This window comes from Micropterus dolomieu, linkage group LG13 (genome assembly GCF_021292245.1).
Source record: "Micropterus dolomieu isolate WLL.071019.BEF.003 ecotype Adirondacks linkage group LG13, ASM2129224v1, whole genome shotgun sequence".
In the NCBI taxonomy this organism is placed as follows: domain Eukaryota; kingdom Metazoa; phylum Chordata; class Actinopteri; order Centrarchiformes; family Centrarchidae; genus Micropterus; species Micropterus dolomieu.
In genome coordinates, this window is record NC_060162.1 from 3,651,861 (window position 1) to 3,676,267 (window position 24,407).

Sequence of the window (24,407 nt, forward strand, 5' to 3'; positions counted from 1 at the left end):
ACAGTTAAATGGATATTTCCCAAAATGTCAAACTGTTCCTTTAAAACATTGAATTAATTTGTGTAACTTAAAATCTTTGTTGAATTATGTTGGCTTTTCTCAACTTTACACTGTAACTGCATGCATTATTTGACTCTTTGTTCCCACCTAGTTCAAACTTCTGGTCTACTCTGTATTAAGAAATATATTTTTTAAGATTGCACCGAATCAGCTGTACTCGTTGTGGGAGATGTGGAAAAATCTGTGTGTCTTATCGGCGAGTCAATTATAAGTTAATTGTGTGAGAGTCGTTACTGGAGGCGGCTGCATTTCCATCATGGAACCACAGGAACCAGTGAACCTCGCACAACTCTGCTGACGTCAATAGCCTGGAGGTCAACAGGCGATGATAAACATCTCACACCTCTCACGCTTTAGTTTTCATTAACTCCCCCTCCAGCGCACACTCACCTCTCCAACCCAGAGCCGTGTGGAATAAATGATAATCTCTGAGGCTCCGTTTATTTCCACTCAAATTTATTGTTTTGTTATTTAATTAATTCCCTAATTCAATACAAATTCTGAAACTGAGTGAAACAACTCCTCATAAACACACAACTTAAAGCTCTACTATGAAAATGTTACTTCAGTAAAAGCATGTAAGTATAATCCGGAAAATGCACTTAAAGTATTTAAAGTACTCAAAGAAGTAGAATGTCCCCTGTGACTGTTGTACTATTATATATTCTATCATCAGATTATTATTCCTCATGATTTAATGTAAAGCTTTACTGCTGGAGCTCATTTTTAACCTTTTTGCATCAGACTGCAACAAATGATTATTTTTATTATTATCATCTGCTGATTATTTTCTCCAATAATCGAGTGATTGTTTGGTTTGCAAAAATTCAGAATATAGTGAGAAACACAGTTACAGTTATCCAGAGCCCAAAGTTACACCCTCACAATGCTTGTTGTTGAACGGTTGTTTTACGATTATTATCTATATTAAATATTATAAAAAGCAACAGATCTTCACATGTGAGAATCTGAACCATCAAATGATTTCCAGGAAAAATTACATAAACAATCAATATAGTTTTTTTTATATACTGTATATATATTTTTTATAATAGACTAATTTGTTAATCAACTAATCGTCTCAGCTCTACTTGTATAAACCGTTGGGTAGTTTTGTGTGCAGAAAAAGTATTAAATTACATAAAATAGAAAAATACTTGAGTAAAGTGCAAGTACTTGTGCTTTAAGTACTTGACTAAATGTATTTCAGCAGGAAAAACATGAAACCAAAATAAACTAAAATGTAGCTTCATTCTTGAAAACTAATGTGTGGTTTCAGTGCAAAAATACTGAAATAACTGTAATATATACTTTTTCAGCACAATTAAACTGTCAGCAACACATCTTCAAACACTGAAGAAACCACAAACAAACAGAATCTGAACAACCGTTTTTCTAAGCAAACATTTCCTTTGTTTCTGTTGTTTTACCTGTGAAACTTACATAATACATAATCCACAGATCTACCATCAAAATTCATAATGACTTAGCTGGCGACCATTGATTATGTTGAAATTACAACGGTTGGTAGGACATTTATCAGCTGTAGCTAGCTAACGTTAGCTCCATTAGTCAAATTGAAAACGGCATATGTTTACAAACAAGAAGACTTAAAGAACTGAAATTTGCTCTTAAATACAGTACAGTATTGTAGTATTAAAATATTATTTCATTCTAGCCTAATAGCTTAATGCACCACCTGGATGATTTGGATGCTTAAAGTAGAAAAACATCTTCAGACAAGCAGCATGGTAAGATTCACGAGTTAATATTCGTTAATTCGTTAATATTCGTATTTCTTTTCACTTTTACTAGACATAAATGCTTTTAATTAAGATGAGGACTAACCTGCAGACTACAAGACACAAGGACAAACATTGTTTCATTAATTCCTTACAAGAAAACAATAGAAACACACGACCATCAAAAGCTTTAAAAGCTGAGTATCTCTTCATCATTTCAAGAAACACAGAGACTGACAGCAAACCTGCTCTGCCTGGTTATGGTTGTTAAACTGTGATGAGACAGTTGAGGACAGGCTTTGGCAAACTGTCAATTCCTGATAAGCTCACACTAAAGTTCAGAGAAAATGCACCTCTCTGGACACTAAAGCTACCAGGAGTGATGGTGTTAAACTGAAAATATAATTGGAAAATATAGGACAGCTGCTGACAAGACTTTCCTTCTCTCCGCTCATAAAGGTCACGTCTTGTTAATTTGGGGATTATAAAGAAGCGCAGCTGTGCCTGTCATATTTACCCCTCTGGCTCGAAATACTGCTCATATTGAATCACCTCTGACGTATATCTCTAATATCCTAGCTGGCCCGGGACCTGAAAGCAGCTCATTTGTTCAGTCACTATGATCAGTCGGATAGAAAGCCTGGACCGACCATTAAATTTACCAATCTTAGAATGAAAGAGTAGGTAATATATTGATCAGTTACAGTGTAAAAATAACAATTGGCAACAATAAAAGAAGTAGAAGCAAAGCCTTTTTTCCTTTTCAGGATTAGAGGAACGCTAGAACCTATCAGAAAAATGTTTAACATAATAACTTTATGTAGTAACGTTTGCTGGAGGTTTGCTGTGGAAATTTCTAAAGTCAGGTTTGAAAATAATGAATCTAATAAATCCTTTTTTGGGTTATTCTGTCAACGTATAAAATATTAGGGCCACTATCTGAGATTTTGAAAATCAAATCAAAATATTTCAAGAAGAGAAAAGTTGTATTTCAATCAATATATATGTTTGATTGTTTTTGCACATCTAGTGAAAGCACTTTGTAACATGATTTTGAAAACATGCTCTATAAATAAAGATTTTTATTATTATTATATTGAAGATTATTAAAAATCTTAAATAATAATAATTCTTTGTTCTTCACAAATTAAAATTATTTTTTTTTAAAAACAAATTTATTCTGACATATTGTGATTTTTTTTCATTTAAATAGTACAATTTTATTCTCTACATTTTAAGATTATTTCAAGTACAATGACAAGATATGGCTTTTTTCTCTCGAGGTAGTATGGTTTTATTTTTAATACATTATTATTATTCTGAACGCATTTCTTATACATTTACTTTTGTTTGTTAAATTATTATTATTATGATAATTATTATTATATTTCTTGTAATATGACTTTTTTTACTCACAATTATCTTTTGATTTAAATATTTTCATTTTATTCTTGAAATCTCAGATTGGGTGGCCCTAATACTCGCTGTGATTATAGTTTCGTACACTATGTTCGATGCTTTCTGTTTTTCTTGCTTTAATTTGCACTTTGACTTTCACAGAAAGCTGAAGTTCTTTCTGTTGTTTCTTTTGTTTGGCTTCACGTCCTCTGAAGAATCCTGTTCCCACTGGTTTCTTTGTTCAGTCAGCCTTCAGACGCTAATCAGGTCCTGCTAAAATTCGAGGTCCCAACCGGACTCTTCGTCAGGAGGAGGGTCTTCCATGTCCTCTGGGAAATAGTCAAAGTTGCTGTTGTCCAATGGCCCGTTCACCTGATAGAAGATGGATGTTAAAGCTCTCTTCTGTTTACTGTTACCTCATAGAGATACTGAAGGATACTCACTGCGGGTGTGAACGGAGAGTCTATGGTTCCCTGGCGGAGGCCGTCCCAGTTGAAGCCCTCAAACCACCTGAAGAACAAAGACATGTTACACTAGAGTCTCACCTCCTACAGAAAGCACCCATGATGCACATCTTGACTTTCTCACTTGTGTTTCTGGATATCCTTCACTCCATTTTTCTGATTTCCCAGCCGCTCTGAAGGATTGTCCCTGAGAAACACACACATGTAAAGACGTTTAAAGGGGATCCAGCTATCTCTCTTACTATATCTGTACAGTGAAGCTGCACAGACAAACCTGCAGAGTCGTTTGATGAGGTTAGTCGCACTCTTGGTGATCTTCTTGGGAAACTCGATCATGTCGATGCCTCTCAGGATGATGTTATAGGTCTTCATGGGATCAGAGCCTGTAAATGGAGGACTGGTGACAGAGAATAAACTATTCATTCAACTAAAAACCCAAACTGGGCCCCTTGAGTTCCTACGTTTAGACATGAAGGGGGACCAAGTCTGGATCACTAGCTATCACACTTTATATCCTCAGGGTCCCTGTAGACCCTCAAATCACATTGTGGCAGTAAGTTGTGTTTTATTGTAAATTTATACTTGTACAAATCCACACCTGCCGACGTGAGGCAATTTATCAGACTTGCTCTGGAGCCAAATATGCCCTTTGTCAAACTCTAGCTTTAAAGGTCCAGTGTGTAATATTTCTGAGGATCTAGTGACAGAAATGCAATATAAGATGTTTTCAGTGGTGTATAAAGACCTTACATAATGAACCATTATGTTTTTATTACCTTAGAATGAGACATTTATATCTACATACACCGCGGGCACCTCCTTCCATGGACGTCGCCACGTTGCGTCGTCATGTTTCTACAGTAGCTGAATACGGACAAACAGGCTACTTCTTGTTCTACTTCTGGTAGAGTTCAGGCAGTGCAGTGACTCATCACTATGTTGAATACGTACGTTAGAAGAAGAAGTAGTAGTAATAATATAACTGACCCGGTAACTGACTCTACCTGTATATTTATATACATAATAATACCACCTCCTCTCCTCTAACTCCCACACCCCTGCAGATATATACCAGCACATTTCCACTAGTTCTCTGTCCCTTGTCTTATGTCTTCTTCAGTAAGTGTGCCAGCCGGCGGTACCTGCCTGAATGCAAAGAGGGAAATGTGTTTTTAAGAGTTATTGTAAGTGCTGGAGTCAGCTGATAGCACCACCATCGTCACTTGGATTTGAAAGAAGATGACCAGACTTTGTAAGCACAGCTGCATTATCAAAAAAATCCTCAATGTAGTGCCCACTGCAGCACTTTTTAAGGTTATATGATAATGAACCTTGAATTGCTGCACCTGTGCAATTTTGAAAATGATGGGGTTTTTTTCATCACACCTGTGTGTCTGGATTTGGGAGAAAACACATTTTCTGTAACTGGCACAAAAAATAAGAATCGTTTTCCCTAATGTTTTGAGATGCACCTGTACTGAGTAGGAACATAATGTAGAAAGTAGAATCATATATACAACAGTAACATCTGTCCGCCTCAGAAAAGAGAAATTGAATGTAAAACTTCAAACGTAACTACAGGACTGTAGTTGTTGGCCTTGGTATTGACTCAGACTCGTTTGGACAACCTGACAGAGGGCAATAACATTATTTTACACACTTCTGTTGTCCAAATTAAGGATTTCAAGCAAACCATAATGAAAAGCAACCAAAATAAGCTATTTAAGGTTTAGTTTTAGACTCCTGGGGTTTTTGACAGGTTCTTTCATGTAATAGTCTATTGCCTGAATATTTTGATAATTGTAAAAATTAGATTTTGCATGGAGATACATATCAAAGTGGGAAAAATATCCATGTTAATATTGTGAAAACATCACAGATTCATACTACTGTGGAGAGGGTATTACATTTTTTTGCTGAGGCCCTAAAAAGCATTAAATTTGTTTTCAACATGTGTCCAGAGACCCTGAGAACTGGTGGGTTTCTGGGTCTCTGCATTAAACATACTGGAGCGGTCATGTGTATTCTGTGTATTCTGCGGTGTGCTTTGTACTTGTTTTCATTCAAGTTAATCTCGCCCTGTGTGGAGAGGACCAAACCTTATTTATTAAGAAATAAAGAACCCGATGGAAGAAAATGGTAGTTATTATGTTAGATTTCAAGGTGTCCTCCTTACCGCAATGTGATACCAAAACATGTCTGGTACTTAGAAACACTCTTACTGGTGTACCTGCCACTGAGCAGCTCAAAGACCAGTATTCCCAGAGACCAGCAGTCAGCTGAACTGTCATGGCCTTTGTTCAGGATGATCTCAGGGGCGACGTACTCAGGAGTACCACAAAACGTCCACGTCTTCTTACCCAGACCAACCTTCTTAGCAAAGCCAAAGTCCACCTGTGCAAAAGAAGAAAACACACATCGTGAATATTTTCTTTGTGAAGTATGTGACGCACATGTCTTACAAACATGCAGCAGCCACACCAGCTTTGCGTATCCCCGGTGGTCCAGGATGATGTTCTCAGGTTTGAGGTCTCTGTAGATGATTCCTCTGGAGTGCAGGAAAGCCAGAGCCTCTACGACACAGCCCGTGTAGAAGCGAGTGACGCCGTCATCAAATGATCCCCTGCAACAGAAGCATTGTTGTCATAACACAACACAAGGTGGTATAAAGCAAAGACAGTTTCTAGTCCCTTCATGCTGCACACACAGAGCTTAACAGAAAATAACTAAACAAATATAAATATATATATATATATAAACAGCAGCAACAAGATGATAATATGTTTCCTCTTGTTTTACTCTTCACATTTGGGAAACAGGGTCCATCTTGGCTGTGTTTAACACCAAGCATCTCCACAAGAATCCACCTCCTCTCATCTTGCAGGAGTCTTGCGCTGACAGCTCGGACACGGACCACTTTCCGAGTGCTTGATCCGGGATGATGATGGGGCAGGTCTCTGTAAAGATGTGGGCACAACAGGTTCTGATTCATGCTGCTTGGCCAACATGAGTCCCATTCTGTCCAGACCGGACCTTTAGGAGCAGCCTTAAGTCCAAGCTGAGCCAACATGGCTCCTATCCCGGCTCTCTTTCCTCTCCTCTGAACGATCACCGCACCTGCCACGGTACCTGGTCCAGTTGATCGGGCCGGGTGGATCATACTCCGCTGCTCTTTAATCCAAAACTTTGTCTTCCTTTTCCAATGACTGTATTTCTGTCATTGCTAAGACATGTAAACACACACCTGTCTCGCAGTAACGTCCACAGTTCTCCTCCGAGGCAAGCCTCCAGCAGCATGTAGAGATATTTGGAGTCTCTGAAAGTCCGATACAACCTGCAGGAAGACAAAGAGCAAGTATTTAAAAATGAATTTAAAGGAGTATGGATGAAGCATATAACTAAGTAAATTAAAATCAAATCACTTGAGATATTTAAAAACTAAAAAGATTCAAATTCAAATGACAGAAACTCAAGTCCTGCCAGATGGAAGTAGGTGAAAATAACTGTTTTGTATATTGATCTTGTAAAATAGAGAGGAGAAAGATTTAACAAGAGATTTGATAGCCTCAGATTAAAGCTGCATCTTCTGCTGTGCAGCGGCCACAGGGACAGATATGAGAACATGTTGTGTAAAGTTCACGCCAGAACTTAAAATGTAAAATCAAGTAATGTCAGTAGAATCGCTGCACTCGCTGGATTTGTTTCTGTGGCGGGGAAAAAAACGTGTCAAATCTTTTTCACTGACTTAAATTTGAATGAATTTGAAAGAACTTTTCATTTCATACGAGGAAGAATATTTCTTCTTTTATAAAAGCTCAGTCGCACATGTGTGTATAACATCTAAACTAAAATAGCATGGAAATAAGGTTGATGTATCTTTGGACACTTATTTATTATTTACATTCAAGTTGAAGGTTTTTAGAGTAAAAAAAAAAAAAAGAAGATATCTCAGGTTGTAATAATCCTGTAGTCAAGTGTTATTTACTATGTTTTATATGGTAATTATAGTAACTTTGCATGCAGCAGTGATCCACAGAAACTGGACTGGATCTTGTGCAGCTGTCTGTTTTTTGTGGTAAAACGAGTGCAAACCATCCAGGGTGGAAACACGATACATGAAGTAGTGTAGTGCACTTATAATTACTCCTGAATAAATCCTCCGTGACCTCGGGCAACATAAAAATGCAGCGTGACCTGATGATGAACGGGCTGTGAGCCTCCATCATGATGCGGCGCTCCGACAGGATGTGGCCCTGCTGGCTGGTGTCCAGGATGTGGCGTTTCTTTAACACTTTCAGGGCAAAAGATCGACCGGCATCGTTCTTTAATTGCACCTGAACACGCAAACACTCACATTCAGTTCAAACAGACAAAGGTGGCGTGTGTTTATACGTTATCAGCCGCTACAGAACATCTTCATACGCACATTTACTCACCAGCTCCACTCGACTGAAGCCTCCCATCCCCAGAGTGCAGACGATATTGAAATCACTAAGTGACACACTGGAAAAGAAATCTGCCTCTGTCTGCAGTCTGGAGGACAGTGGAGGAAAGAAATGAAATAACTCTCCTTCAAAGCCAGAGGTGTCCAGGACAGAACAGTGCAACATCAAAACATCCATTTACCTACAAATTATACATTATTTACAGTTTAACATGTACTCAAATATTCTATACATACACAGGTAGTCAATATTTCCCCGCTGTGACCTATAGTGATGCAAGTGAGTGTGTTTTTGTTTGTTTTAATGTTTTAGGTGGTTGTGGCATGCTTGGTGTGATATGTTTTTGTATTCTTTCGCTCTCTCTGGCTGTGGGCAGTTACCTCTGGCTCCCCCCAGCTTGTCAGTTTTTCTCTCACCTGCCTATCATCAAGCCAATCAAGTTGATCGGCTTGACTTCTGGTTGACTTCATACACAACTTGCCTTGTGTCCTGGTTCAGCCAGCTAACTCACCTGTTATTCTGCTCGTTTTCAGATCAAGGTTATTATCGTTGATGAAAACTAATGAAACAACAAAAACTAGGTGTGAAAAAACATTTTCGTTAACTGAAATAAAAAATAGATAACTAACTGAAACTATCTGTTTGCAGAAGTAAACAAAAATTAGAGAGTAAATGTTTTTTAGTTTTCATTTTGGTCAATGTATTTCACAGAGCCTACATAAGCCTAGTATTTAGGGTGGATAGGAAATCTATCTTGAATTTTTAGGCTGTGCCAGTTTTTAGTCCACACCCCTCGCCTGGCGTCATGGCAGCAGAAGTCGGGAGAAAGCGGCAGAGTCCCATTGTACAAAAAAAGACTAACACACTAACAAAAACTAACACTGAAACTAATAAATACTAAACTAAAAATAAGTATTTTCAAATAATTAAAACCAAACTAAACTAGCAAACCTGCTTTTAAAAATGATTTATATTATATTCTTTATTTATTATTATTTTAAGAAATTAATTAAAACTATACTGAAATAGTCAAAATGAAGTAAAAATGAAAAATGCTAAATTATAATAACCTTGCTTCAGATTCACCTGCTACCGGATGTCCACTCCTGCCAGCATGCCAACTCTCTCTGTCAAGACGCACTCTGGACTTCAACCTCTTTACCCTTTTATACATGAAGCTGGTGGTTTTGCACAGTTTGCATGCATGTTTACGTATTTTATTAAAGAACAGGTTAGATGAGTGAGAAGGTGCTGGCTGACGAGAGGGAGCGCTTCACCCGTTCAAAAGTTATTTCTTTGCACTATTTGTATTGTTCAACATCTACAGAACACTTAACTTGTATTTATTTAATTGTATGTTGTGAAGAGCTGAACTTTCATGGAGCTTAGTGTTCATTCAACATCATACAGCAGCTGTTACATAAGCCTCTGAATATACATAAACACAACAAACTCACTTCGCATTGACCTCATCGCTGTCGTACTGCTTGTTGTTGACGTCATCCAGTCCTCCAATCAGCTGTCTGAAAGACCTGCGACACACGTGCGGATGAGAGGCTGAACCAACATGGAACACAAAGATGCCTTTAAAGGGTGACAACAAAGTGAACCACGGACCCGTAAACTGATGGTCATGGTTAACAAAGATCCTCACTCACTCTCTGTCAATCACCAGACACGTGACGTCTCCCACAGCTGTGACACTGGCTGTTCGAACGTCCTCACTGCAAAGGAGACGAAGGAATGAAATGAAATGCAGGATTAGTTTTTACGACTGCTTCCTTGTTTCAAAAATGTGTGTTAGATTGATGGATGATTTGAGTTTATGTGTTGTGAATTCCTTTATATCTAAACACTTGCTGTATATGAAATATATTTTATCCTAAATTAACTTGCGTCTGTGTTTATGTTAATGTCAAATCCATACCGTTGTAGATAGATCCCTAAGGAGGTGTTTAACCTCTCTGTGTCTCCCTCCAGCCACAGTCCCACCTCTCAAAACCCCTTCAATGCCACTCCTAACATGTCCACCAGATGGCCTCAGACTTTTCCACCTGCGAGTCACCTGACTCCCTCATCCACCTACTCACCCGTTTCCACCTACCCTCGTCAGCACTGCAGTGTATAACCGGCCTGTGTCCGCTCATTCCCTGTCAGATCATCAGTGCTGCCCAGACCCTGGCCGTGTACCTGTACCTGACCTTGACCTCTTCCTTCCTGGCTACCTGGATCTGCCTGTACATCTTTGAACTGTCCCATTCTGCATCAGTTGTCTGCATTTGGGCCGTTCCAATGTTGCCCTGTGTCAATCCAACATAACAGGCAGCCATAGGTCTCAGCATTACATGAACACAGGCTTGAAAAGACCTCAACCTCACTTGAAAATGGAAATCCATCATCAGGAACTAATCCTTTACTTTTGTTTTTTGTTTTTCAGAAAATACTACATTAAGGCCACAAGATGGCACTGTTCATTTACTCCTGGATGCACGGCATGCTGGGGAAAATCGTACAGACTGGTCGAGAAAAATTAAGTTTTTCTGTTATTTTCCATGGAACATTTGGTTGTTTCTGAAAGTAAACATGTAAAATGTGGCTTCTGTCTAGCTCACCTACTCACCCTGTAAAACTACAATGAGATATAAAGTGTATAATGAATTTTAGAGGTGAACTTTTGTTACTTTTGGACAGAGCCAGGCTAGCAGTGCTGAGTGGTATCCATCTTAACAAAATGTCAAACTAGTACTTTAAAGGTTTAGTCAGGTAGTCAAGGTCCTGGGCTTTGTTTTAGACCCGTGCATCTAAACTCTGCTAGCTTATGGCTAATTTATGTGCAGCTGGTACATTGGGTGTAGCCGGCAAATTCACATGAATGAAAAAAACAACTTCCCATCTGAATACATAGTATAACAACAACATCTGCTACTTCCAGCTTTGGTTCTGGGATAACAGACATGACGCGTGCGGTCACAAGAGGTCCCTGTCAGAAAACTATTTCAGGAATTTAAACCCTGTGGTTTTCTGGCGAGGACAGAAATCAATTCAAAAACATAGTATGCAAAAGTATAAATGATGTATAATTCTCAGTGAAATCTTGTGATATGTGTTTCACCCTTTCAGAGCTTGCTCTCCAAACCAGTCCCCTTTAGAGAGAGTTTTCACAGCCACCTGCTCGTCACTGGGTGAGCTCTGCTGAGAGACTTTCACCTGTGGACATCACAGATCACAACATGTTTTTAGGTTGTCACAAATTTGTCACGGCATGCAGTTATGATGAATGTTATGATGAATGTTGTTGTACAGTATAGTGCAAAGACCTTAGGCAGGTGTGAAAGAAATTCTGTAAAGAAAGAATTCTCAAAAAATAGATGTTATTAATTGTATTTGTCAATTTACAAAATGCAAAGTAGGTTAACAGAAGAAAATCAAAACAATATTTGGTGTGAGCACCCTTTGCAAAACCGCACACATTTATTTGGGAACACAACTTTTTGAAGGAATTCAGGTAACTTGGCACAAACATCTTGGAGAACTACCCATGGACGTTCTGTGTATTTATGCAGCCGCGGTTGCTTCTCTCTTTTCATGTGATCCCAGACAGACTCGATGATGTTGAGATCAGGGATCTGTGGGGGCCATACCATCACCTCCAGGACTCCTTATTCTTCTTTACGCTGAAGATAGTTTTTGATGACTTTCGCTGTATGTTTAGGGTCGTTATCATGGAGCAGATAAAGCCTCCCTGATAGTAATGCATTATGAATTAGTATCTGCCTGGACTTCTCAGCATCGAGGAGACCATTAATCCTGACCAAATCCTCAACTCCATTTCTACAAATGCAGCCCCACACTTGCAAGGAACCTCCACCATGCTTCACTGTTGCCTGTAGACACTCATTCCTCTACCACTCTTCAGTCTTTAAGCAAAAAAATGCCTTCTGCTGCAGCCAAATATTTCAAATTTTGACTAATTAGTCCAGAACACAAGCTGCCGTTTTGCTTTTTCGCCAGTTCTGACCAAACCTTTCCGGCCAGTGGTTGGGCATACCAGGGTCCCACTATATATTGAATTTATTATCATTAGCACTTGTCTGGTATATTTGTTTAATCATACATCTGACGATATGCCTACAAAATCTCTGACATAGTGCAAGTGAACCTAGAAGATCTGATAGTGTTTTGAAGGCAAAGGGTGGTGACATCAAATTTGATTTAGATTTTTCTTCTCTTCCATCACTTTGCAGTTTTAGTGACATCTAGTGGTGAGGGTTGCAAATTGCAACCAGTGGCTCACGGTGCATTCACAAGCTCCTCAGATGGTCCACTATGCCGAGTTTTGAAGTCGTTCTTCCGACTTCAGTGTGTGTTCATGTTTTCTTAAGTCTGAATGTGGAATCAACATGGAGGCTAATACAAAGGTGTGCTGGATAATCACTATCAGAGCATATTAACAACGTGCCGACATCTAGTTCACTCTACATGGACAGCAAATTAATGGTTATAACTGTTTTACAAATTACATGTTTGCAAAATATGTATATGCAATACATTAATTTTGCAAGACAATTTTGTATTTGCACGTTAATTTTGCACGAATCAAAGTTCTGGACATCACATGAATGCACCCTTCCTTTCCAAGCGTGCAGGAGAAGCTACGGTGGTCAACACTCTGTCGGTTCTTGTGCTATAAATACATGTGGTCCTCTCTTTGTCCGAATTTCTCTTTTCTTACTTCTAATAAACCAGTAGACTATAGCTACTACTACCAACATTACTACTTCTTCTTTTTATGTATTCAACGTGGTGACGAAACGCGCTCTGTAAAGCAGTTTGTCCGTTTGGGCTACTGTAGAAACATGGCGGCACAACATGACGCCGTCCATGTAAGCGGACCCACGGCGTATGTAGATAGAAATGTCTCATTCCCAGGTAATAAAAACATAACAGTTCATTATGTAAGGTCTTTATACACTACTGAAAACATAGTTATGTTTATTATATTGCATTTCTGTAAATAGATCCTCCTAAATATTACACAATGGACCTTTAATTGATAAATATATTAACATGTCTTTCTTCCACACCTGCCTAAACCTTTACACAGTTCTGTACTTAACTTTTAATACATTCAGCTGATAATACTCCTGTACTTTTACTAAAAAATTAACTTAAACTGCCATAAGTGTATGGCACAGTCTAATTTTATCCCCTTGAAAATGAATTTTGGGAGGTGGATGGGCGAGGTTTAAGTCTAGAAACCACCTGACGTCTGAGCTCTGTTATCACCTTTTTACCCCCTTTTCTTTCTCTTTCCCCTTCTGGTACATGTTCTATTTTCACTCCCTAATAAGTCTGTCATTCTCTTGTCATTCCTTCCTCACCTGTCCTTCACTGATGATGAAGAATGTGTCTCCGGTGGCTCCCTGACGGATAATGTAATCACAGTCACTGTAATGAGTCTGAGAGAGGGATCACAGAGAGAGATGTGAATCATGTGCACACAATACCTCAGATTACTGAACAGGACATTTCTAACGATTTGTATTTGTCAGGTGGAAGAACAGATGGTAGAAACAGATACTCTCTGCCTGTGAGCGAGTGCTTATAATAGAAAAGTGTTTGGGAATCATCACCTCCTCCAAAACATCAGCCAGTTTGCTGAGGATGTCCTCGGGTAGCGACTGAAAAGAGGGAACGCTGGGAGGAGAGTTCAGAGTGAGAGATGTGAGTCATTCTCATGTGGTGAGAGCTTAAAACCGTGAAGTGGTGAGCATGTGTATGAGCTGTACCTGCGGAGGAAGTCTGTGTACTGGGAATGTTTGATGAGACCAGTCCTCATCATGATGGTCTGGAAACCCTGACGGTCGATCGCCCAGAGCTTAATGTCAGTCAGAGCTACAGACAGACAGAAATACAGAACTAAAAAACTGATTTGAATAGTGTTTAACATCAGAAAAGATGCTGAATATGCTTTCAAACTAAATAATTCAGCATCTCATTAGGTGGTGAGGAGAGTCCTCCATAGAAAAAAAAACAAAACCCTCCTCTCCTTTTAATTAATTTAACCAATGTTCAGACTTAATTCCATGTGTTTTTCATCACGTCGGAGGGTCTCTAACATCCACTGCAGCCAGCTGCAGCACTGACATACATTAGATTTGTTTTGTGTCCTTTTCCTGAACCTCTGGGAGACAGAGGTGGTGTTTTTGAAGACCTGTAAAAAGCACCAACAAACACTCACTAAATCACAGCACAAACACAAAGTCAGCGGGTAGGAAGGTTTTCTGGTTCTAGGTGACCTTAACGGGGTGTTTTAAGATATATTATTGATAATCTCTCCCTACTTCTCCCCTATTTTTAATTTAGATCTGCTTTAAAAGCTCTCAAGGTCAATGAGGGCCATAATCTCAGTCAATCTCATTGACTGCCCATTGGTTACTTGGCCTCTGTCCAGCCCGTCCTCACAAGGAAAAACGGCCATATAAGTCGATTATTACAGCAGCTTATTATGTCCCATATTTACGTCTAGTGTCCGTCGGATGGAACCACAGTAGAAAGTCAGGTTACGTAGTATAAAGAGCGACACAATCCACGTGGTTGGGGAAGATGGATGCGTCAAACAAATCCAGGACTTTTATCCAGGAGACTGAGGTTTGAGTCCCGTGTGAAACCAAGTAAACATGAGTTATTTTAAGTTAAATAACATTACATACGTAAATTACTTTTCTAACCCAAACCATGATCTTTTACTGTTTTCTTGCCTCATTCTAACCAAACTGCGACCATTTCACAACGTTACTTCCGGTCTGGTTGCTGGATTGGTACTTTCCAAAGGTCACACATAGTGTCTTGGATGAGGGACGAAATGTCCAGTTGTCCTTGATTTTAACCTTCTTTGGATGGATATATATGTTGTTTTGGGACAACTGACAATCAACCTATTTGTCAGTTAGTTCATACTTCATAAGGACGCGGCCAAGAGAAATGTGTATTTTATGCATAATAGAACCTAAAAGCTAACAAGGGTTGATCATTGTCCACCTCTAAAGGTACTTTAAAAAAATATTTATCATTGCAGGAAAGTTATATTTAAGACTTACTTCTTCTCACACTTCTCCAAACCTAATTCGAACCTTTCCCTCAAACGTAAGTCATAACCTTCAAACAAACCTTTGAAGTACTGAGGAACAGCCAAAATGTCCTGGCAGTGCAGAAATGTCCTCGGTACGACTGCTCAAACCTGATATGGTCATCAGAAAGATAGCAACACACACACACACACACACATCGTAGTATTTGATGTATTTTTGAAGTAACTGCTATCTCCTCCTGTTATAATCCCGTCAGAGGTTTCGTTTCATGACCTGTTTACATCCTCCTCCTTTGCATCACAGGGGGAATCAGCACCCAGTATCTTTATAATCTTTATCTCTTATAGCACACGTGTCTACATGCAGGAGGGCAGGTGACCTTCGTGCTGCTATAGCAACACCATGTCTTTCTAAATGTTTATTTACATGTCGACCCATTTATTCCTGGCCCTCTCTAAATCCTTATTCACCCTGCCTCATACTCCACTATTTTCATTATCATGCTCTTTAAGGCCATACTAGAGTATGGACCTTGTCATCCACTCCTCCTGCAATTTAAAGGAGCACTCCATGAATTTGACACATAACGATCAGTTTACTCTCCACGGAGAGTCCTTCTTGGTCTGTTGTATATCGTCTTCTGTGGTTGTGCAGGGAGCTTTCTGAAGTCGGATAAAATAACCCTTAATGATGTCGTCAGGTTTATCTCTCAGCTTGGGCTTAGTGTGGTTTCAAACGGCCGGCCCAAGGGAGAGATTCAGCCCGCGAGACAATGTTGTAAGGCTCCCTACATGTTTAGAATTTATTGTTTAATCCAGCCAGTAAATTAACTTTTCCCTTAATCTTATTTCACATTTAGCTGCAACAACCTACACAACCTGTCAGTATAAGGGTGTAGTATAGGCTTGTGTCACAGGAGGGAAGAGACAGGAAATATATGAAGAGCGTATCAGATCTGATGATGTTTCCAGCACAAACTAACTCTCCAGAAACCGCTTGTGACTGAACCGTGACTGAACTGAGACCACTTCCTTAATAGGCTCTCTCTGCACCCAAGTGCAATTGCGGTGTTCAGATTTGCCTAAACACGGCAATACCAAAGGGGGAAAACGCCCACAAACACTTTAGTTACGACCGTGGTGCACATAACACCGAAATGTCTCTTTCTAAACTTAAAAAAGGTGACCTGGATCAGAGAAAGTTTAAAGCAGTGGTTCTCAAACCTTTGCAGTCATGCCACCCCCATCCAGAAGTGGAAAAAAGTTTATGCCCCCACGTAAATGGATTGAATTCTTTTTCGTCATTAAATATATTGAGACAAACAAAAAACTAAAAAGACAGTCACTTTGAATTTGATTAAAATAAGATATATGATTCAGGTTAGCATGATACAGCACCAGCAAGCTCTGTTCATTCAACTTATTTCCCCCTTGCAATTCCTCCATGTCCCCAGGTGGACAACTGATTTTTTTTTTTTTCTTTTAGTTTAATGCAACTAATAGCTTTCTCATCTGCAAGGGGAACGCTGCTGTGGCATTAGCCTGCCAACCATGCAGAGCAGAATGTTGTGCACAAGGGAAGGGAGAGAGAAAGTGGAGTTAATATGCACCTTACATAATATATTTTATTATAAAAACTTGGCAAAATGTAATGTTTAAGCATAATCATTTTTTGATTAGTAAATTACACACAGACAGTCACTTTATTACACCATCAGCTGATCCTTGTCCCATTTTATAGTGTAAAATCCACAAAGAGGATTCATTCATCCGCCACCCCACCACGCACTTTGTAGATTTTACACTTCACTTTTTACATATGGATTAAACAAATCTAAAATACAACATGTTGACTGAATTTTAACATGCTGGTCGTTGGATTTTAACCTTTTGGACAGAGCCAGACTAGCACTTACACGATCAACCCATTGTGTCTATGTATAATATTCTCTCTCTTTTAGCTCTGTGTTTGGTCTCCACCAGCTCCTAAGGGAAATATCTGGCTCTTTAGCTGCTACATGCTCCGCTATGTTATAACTATTGATGCTGCTTTAATGTGTAAAATCAAAAAGTTAAGAGGAAAAACTACGACTGCTGCTGTCCAGCAAAAGATTGAAGGGAACTAGACCTGGATGTCTTTGCACAGACATGTGATGGAGAGACTGGCTGACTTCTTTAGTGCTTATAAATGTGCTGCCTCTCTTTCACCCACTTGAATGACATTGAACGACACAAGGACACCTATTAAAAATGGCAAACAGAGAGGTGAAAATGTGAGCTCAGAACCTCATTTAAAGATAAATGGGTTGTATAGAGCTGGCTGATTTATTTATTTATATTCTTTATACCCCACACAGCCAAGAACGAGAATCCTGTAAACAAATTCTTCTCATTGGTGCCAAAACCACACAATTTCATCAGGCAGGGTCTAGAAAAAAGAAATCAGTCTGACACCGCATTTAAAGCCAATCCATCACCTGAAGCACAAATGTCAGCAGGGAAACTAAAGGGATGTGAATTGAAAAGTGTTAACATGCAGAGTGTCACAACAAGGGGTTAAAAGGGACACAAGGGAAAGTCATATGCAGAAAGCTTTCCCCTTAAATTTTTGATCCTGTGTCCCTGTGTTATTGTTCAGGTATCTCTTGTTTAAAGGGGAAAACTCTTCCCAAAATGTTGAAGTATTCCTTTAAAACCGAAGTATGTGTAACTTGCAGATTATAGAGTGAAATTGAGTTTGTAACTCCCTTCTGCTACGGAGCAGACAATATACATTAGTACGGAAGCAATTATAAAAATAGTAAACAGATATTAACTATCAATGGAGCAGTGCTGAGGATGAATTAGAGTCTGATAGCTTGGAGGGGAAAGCTGCTTTGCAGTCTGTTGGTGCATCATACTGAAAAGGATTGTAAAATGTTTAAATAACTAAAATTGAAAAGAATCGGTTTAGATCTGTACACTTTGATTTGAAAAACCAGAAACACTGCAGTTTCTATTATGCTGTAATAAAAATGTTGTCCTGAGCTATAATATTTGTTATTATATTTTGTATTTTTTTTTTAATATAGTGTGTATTTATTTGCTATCTGTAGTGTATCTGGATCCCACGTGAGTCTAATGTTGATAATCTGAAGCTTCAACAATGTAAATGAGATGAATGCTAGACGATCAAATGTACATTGAAATAACATCTATAACATGCTGACCTGTACTCCTCATTTTACACGAGCTATATTGGAGGTCCTGATTCAGAAATATTAAGGTGACATGCTTATGGCTTCTGAAAACGTCAGATCTTAAACATTTCTCTACGACATTAAATATTCATAAGCAAAAATCAGAGCATTTGTTGTGTTTAACTCCGGACTGTGTGGGTGTGATTCAATCAGATTTGATTCACAGGTGACTGAATGACTCACGAACTGAGGCGATCGGTTCATTTCTGTAGATAAGAGCAGTTGTGGATAAGTGGTGCTGGAAAAGTAACTAGCACAAGTAGAAAACTGATTCAGTATAATGTCAGTTTCACAACAATATCTATTTTAAGTTAACATTAGCCAGTGGTCACACCGGATCAACTGGCAGCACAGTGTATTGAATTAAGTAAGGCCTCTGGAAAAAGAGAAATAAGCTATTTCTTACTGCAGAAACCACAGAAACTTCTAGTATAAAGCCATGCTGATAGTTTCAGTTTTATTCACTCAGGTTTCTAAATATCTAAGCTCTCTTATGACTTTCAAATACAACAGAGAGGAAACCACATTTGAAAAACTCCACAGCAACACATCTTTACAAAAGCAGTAAGTGAGGAAAAACATGTTTTGTGTTTGTGTGAAGCGGCCTTGAAGGTGCAGCGAGAAAGACTTTTAGACAGAGTTCATTAAGAAGAGGAGAAAAGATGTTCGTGGTTGACCTTCGTCACAGTTTCCATTAGTCAGGATGAAAAATCGTTACCGTATCATTAAAGCGTTTTCACAGCCTGAATTCACTTCATTTTCAGCAGCACTGGCAGTGGCCTTCCCCTGCGTTTTCAGGGTCACTGATTGGACGCACGACACTGACTTGCAAAAATCAGAAGCCAATATCACGAGGAGCAGCTGCATTGTTAGTTCGAGCATGTAATATGTGTGTGTTTTTGTGTTTACCTGTCACAGTTGCTGTGCGAGTGCAGTTGTACAGGATCGCCAGTTCTCCAAACACTGTTCCTTGACCAATGGTGCACAGTTTCTTTCCTTGTTTAGTCACCTCAACCATTCCCTCTGTGAACACACATTAAAAGAACGGGATCATCTCTGTGTTCCCAGCATGTGCATCTCTAGATATAACTAACATGGTTAGAGATTAGCATTGCCTAAAGTGTCTACCACCATGTTAGCAGGCAAAGATCTAAGTGCTAACATCATCATGCTAACATGCTCACAATGCAAACACGCTGACAGTGATTTGCAGGGTTGCCAACTTTGTCAACCAAGCTGGAGTCTTGTTTTTACTTTTAGCCATGCTAGCAGTATGGATGCTAATGTCTCAGTCTGTCTGTCTCACTTCGGTCTGGACTGAAAACTATTGGATGGATTGATGGATTGTCATGAAATGTGGTTCAAACATTCATGTTCCCCTCAGGATAAACTGTAATAACTTTAGTGATCCTATATATATATATCTCGTCGATATCGCTGGTTTGTTAAGGTTTGAAAGAGGTGTCAAAGGAAGCCATCTACACCCGGATTGAGAAGCCTTCATTGAACAGAGGAGGGGGTCTACGCCACCACTTATCCCCCACTTACAATGCTGTCCTTTCATCACTTTCCAGGAAACTTAACAAACGTAACCTATTGGCCTCAGGTGAAGATGCCAGCGATGGTCGTTCAGTCTTGGCCACGGGTAGTCCTAATGACCATAACGACTGTCGTTACAACAGCCAGGAACACTGGTTATTCAAGTATTTTTTTCCTGAAAAATTCCACAAAAAAATAATTGCTGTAGTTATTACACTACTACACCACCATTACATTTTTCCTGTCGCACACGCACCCCCTAGAGGCAGCTCACGTACCCCCCAGGGGTGCCCGCACCACACTTTGGGAATCGCTGACCTAATTACTTCTTCGTTAAGTGTGATTTTTGATTGTGTTTTTGTTTTTGTCTTTCTGATGATTGTAATGTGTTTGATTTGTCCCTTGTTTTGTATTGTTTTGTATATTAGGACCCCCTAGAAAACGAGACGGTTCATCTCAAAAGGTTTATTCTATTCAATAAACTTGTACAACAACAACATTATAACTGCTAAACGGCATTGTCATTGTGAGGATGTTAGCATGCTGAAATTAGAATTTAGCTCAAATCACCCCTAAGAGTGACTAGCATGGCTGAAGACTCTTTGGTTACTGTTATGGTTTGTAATTGGCCACTCCAGTGATATACTGCCACTGTGCAGCGCCCCGGGGCTCCAGATCTGAGCAACTGGTCAACGGCACTGACTAGAGAACCTAACATGGTTTTGATGGTGGGGGAAACCCGGAGAAAACCCACGCAGAAATGGGGAGAACATGCAAACAGAACACAGAAAGGCCGGGACAACCGGGGTTTGAACCCTCGTCCTTTTTGCTTTGAGGCCACAGTGCCACTGGGCCACCGTACAGGTTAAAGCTTTATTGAATAAAATTGTGTTTGCATGCATTGTGTTTTAAATGTCATGTAATTTCATGAACTAAATGAAGTGTTGATGCGCTGCACACTGTTTCTTTTATATCGTGATTTATATTCGCACTAGGGATGAGTATGAATTCAGTTCGAGTCAAAAGGCTCAAGTCCAAGTGAAGTCCCGAGTCACTGGTGTTAAAGCCAAAGTCGAGTTGCACGTCTTTTTTGAGTTTGTCAAGTCAAATCTGTAGTCATCATATTTGTGACCCGAGTTCACACCTGTGCTACTTAGCAAATGTCAGCATGCTAAACTCACCAAACTAAGATGGAGAACATGGAACAGATTATTATTTAGTATTTAGCTCAAACCAGATTCATCCTCAACGGACCACAAATGTCTGTACAAAATCTCACGGCAATCCATCCGGTAGTTTCCAAGATATTTCAGTCTTAAGTGGAAAGCCGACCTGCACGGCCATCCCTACAGATGGATAAAACAATGCATGCAGATACACCCTACAAATACATGCACAGACTGAGAGTAGGGATCATGATCAAAATAAATCCATCATCACTAAACCGCTTCAAGCAAAGCCCTGTATTCAAAAGAGATAATTGAGTTTCTGTTGAAGAGAGACTAATTGAACAATGTCGGTTCATCAGAGGCATTTTAAGCAGATCTTGCGTGGAGAGCACAGCGGTAAAGTCTTTCAGTGGAAGTGTGTTAAAGACTTTCTGTCCTTGGGAGAGAAAAAACAAGCAGATTTTGACACCGGAAGAGTGAAGGTGTCTGGAACATACGACTGAACTGGATTGAAGCTACAACACATGCATTTATTCACGCAGTATGTGTGTGAGCATAGTGTTTTATCACTTTACACACAAAACACCTACCAGACAATGACCTCACCATGATATCACCTCAACTACTGCAACAATATGTCCTATAATATATCTCCTCCCGCTGTTTTCTGTCTACCGCCAGGCTTTCTCCACACTTTACTTTGTGCCACATAATGTCTGTGATAGAGCCTCTGTTCACGCTGGCTGGTGCAGGCTATTTTGCAATCTTGTGTTTTGTCTGTGCTCAGACAAATGGGCTGCCTGTGCACATCAGTCCACTTCAACGTGTCACCTCAGATTGGTTTTGTCACTGAGCAGAGCAGCAGCTACTGCACCTTCACTACTTGTGTTTGTGTGTATGGAGAGTTTGGTGGGTGCTACTGCATCGGTGTACATGCTCCAAATTATACTTATACTATACATTGATAATGATCTTAATGATTTTTATTTTTTTGGGCCATTTGATATGACATAATTCTTTTGGAGTCCACTATTCTCTCTCTTTTCAGCTCTGCTTTTGGTCTGTAACAACTCCTGAAGGAAATATCTGGCTCTTTAGCAGCTAAATGCTCCTCTATGTTCACCAGCTCGTCTCTAAAGGTGTACTCACATCTTAGTGTGTGTTCCGCGTTGGTCGGCTCAGTATTTACGACTTCGGGACCAAGGTTTAGCTTTTTTTTAATTAGTTTTTACATTAATTTCGTTTTGACTTTTATTTTGTTTAAATTTCAGTTTAGTTTTAGTTTACTAGTTAGGTTTAATTTTCATGGACTGGAAACTGGCACAGCTGAGAAACTGGAAGATAGATTTCATATCCACCCAAAAGTTTGGGTTTATGTAGGCCCTATAAAGACAAAGATGAAAACTAAGCACATTTACTCTATAATTTCAGTTTATTTTAGTTTTGCAAACAGACAAGACAGTTTCAGTTAGTTATTGTCTCATTTTTTATTTCAGGTAACGAAAATGTCGTTAACAATAATAATCTTGCTTCGGACATACTAGTGACAAATCGGCATCACCTTAGCCACAATGCTAACGCAGCTAACAGTGGATCGCTACGCTTCAGAGAGTTTTAGTGAAAAAACTGGTACCAGCATCTACACGCGGAAATATTGCCAAGCAAGTTTTTCTTAACTTCTTTATGTGATCTGGTTTGTTAAGTCAGTTTGTTATTGAACATTTCTGGAAATTCAGAAACAAGCAAGTAGTGTTTAGTCCATATTTCACTTCAAGTAGTGGTCAACTGCGATTAGCTGCAGGGGGCAGCCTTTAAGTGTCCGGGGGATCGTTTCATGAGCTAATGTTGGGCCCTACATAAAAGAGAAAAAAGAAGTGAGGGTATTAGTTGGTTTGCATTAATAATGGTATTTATTCAGACTTCAACTCTAACGTATTATTTGTAAATTGTTGCTTAACAAGAAAACGTTTTTGTTTCTGACCAGAAAATAATTGTGCACAAATGCACAACATGAGTTTAATTACAAATCACCTAATTTTAGAAAACCTTTGTGTACATAAAAGTATTTATTTAGAGACCTTACCTTTCATTTGCTGTTTGTTAGAATATTCATAAATGATGCACTCCCTCATTTATGAATGTACATTGCAATACTCGCACACTCTCTCTACAAGTTCTTTTAAATTCCTGGTTTCTTCAACACCCTCAGCACCTTTTCTTCTCATGCCTCTACACGTTGAATGAAATAAGAAGTTTAATTTAAAAGTGGGTGAATTATTCAATTCTTGCAGGTCAGCCATGGCCCTTTGATGGTGAGGCCTGTTTCAATTAAAGGTGAAACATAGCTAACACCACCTCTGATTGGCTGTTCCCACAAAGGTCAGCATAGATCGGGTCAAAGTTCAACTAATCTGAACTTGAGCACAACCCTGCTTTGCCTGGAGCACTGCGGGCATCCATTCATAACTGTCTGTCTGCTGTTTGCTTCTGAGCAGGTCGTGCAAAGTGAGTTTCTGTGACGCTGTGGGAGCGCTGAGAGTGAACCTGAACAGTAAAGTTGCAGCTGGACAGATAAACAAATAGCTGGAAGTCACTGTAAAGCTCCGTAAAGCCGAGCGGAGCTGCAGATTTAGCTGATCATCACTACAAGAGACACACAACACACTGTTGTCACAATGTCATTTCAAACAGTATTGTTCTAAAAACATCAACAGAATATTTCTTTAAGGCTTTAGACTTCTAATTTGGCATTTTATTTTGCTGCTTTTCTGTTTTATATATCGTTGTAAACTGAATATCTTTGTGTTTTGGACATGAGACAGTTTAAAAGTGTAATGGGCATTTTCAGCTGCCTGACATTTTTTAAAAGATTCTATGTTAAAATAGTTATTTGCACATTTATCAGTTATGAAAATATCCATAATAATATCATCTGAAATATACACAATTTCATCTGATTGAGTTTGCAGAAACGCTGACCGGCCTTACCCTCCAGAACGTAGACTGTGGAGCCGTCATCTCCCTCCTGGATGACACAGCAGCCCTTGGCCAGGCTGGTAGGATGCATACAATCCATGATGGTGAGAATCTGCACGCATATGAGGCAACAATTGTTTTTTAAAATCATCCACATGATAAAGGTTGACAGTCTGTTTAAAAAGCGGCTCAGGTGTGTCACTACCTGCCCGTGTTCCAGATGTTTCATGAAGTCATTGTCCATTAGAGCCCTCTGGATCAGCTCCCTAGACCTGCAAATACACA

At 39.3% G+C, this 24,407-nt stretch overlaps 1 protein-coding gene across 3 annotated transcripts in view; it reads right to left on the minus strand.

Annotated features, from left to right (window-relative positions):
• Window positions 1-3,066: 3,066 nt before the first annotated feature.
• The window catches only part of LOC123981684 (cGMP-dependent protein kinase 1-like), a 27,716-nt gene continuing 6,375 nt past the window's right edge, over window positions 3,067-24,407 (minus strand). Inside the window, exons 1-18 of one of the 3 annotated variants that reach the window (XM_046066734.1) lie at window positions 24,328-24,388; window positions 24,135-24,234; window positions 19,348-19,461; window positions 13,899-14,004; window positions 13,743-13,806; window positions 13,491-13,568; window positions 11,222-11,316; window positions 9,768-9,833; window positions 9,567-9,641; window positions 8,101-8,197; window positions 7,859-7,998; window positions 6,909-6,998; window positions 6,146-6,287; window positions 5,895-6,058; window positions 3,939-4,061; window positions 3,789-3,851; window positions 3,644-3,710; window positions 3,067-3,572 (exon numbers count right to left, since the gene is read on the minus strand). In XM_046066734.1, coding sequence (XP_045922690.1) covers window positions 3,474-3,572; window positions 3,644-3,710; window positions 3,789-3,851; window positions 3,939-4,061; window positions 5,895-6,058; window positions 6,146-6,287; window positions 6,909-6,998; window positions 7,859-7,998; window positions 8,101-8,197; window positions 9,567-9,641; window positions 9,768-9,833; window positions 11,222-11,316; window positions 13,491-13,568; window positions 13,743-13,806; window positions 13,899-14,004; window positions 19,348-19,461; window positions 24,135-24,234; window positions 24,328-24,366 — 1,722 coding nt within the window. In that variant the 5' untranslated portion in view covers window positions 24,367-24,388 and the 3' untranslated portion in view covers window positions 3,067-3,473. Of the gene's footprint in view, window positions 3,573-3,643; window positions 3,711-3,788; window positions 3,852-3,938; window positions 4,062-5,894; window positions 6,059-6,145; window positions 6,288-6,908; window positions 6,999-7,858; window positions 7,999-8,100; window positions 8,198-9,566; window positions 9,642-9,767; window positions 9,834-11,221; window positions 11,317-13,490; window positions 13,569-13,742; window positions 13,807-13,898; window positions 14,005-19,347; window positions 19,462-24,134; window positions 24,235-24,327; window positions 24,389-24,407 lie in introns of those variants that run through there. The other 2 variants (XM_046066732.1, XM_046066733.1) reach the window with 2 other exon arrangements.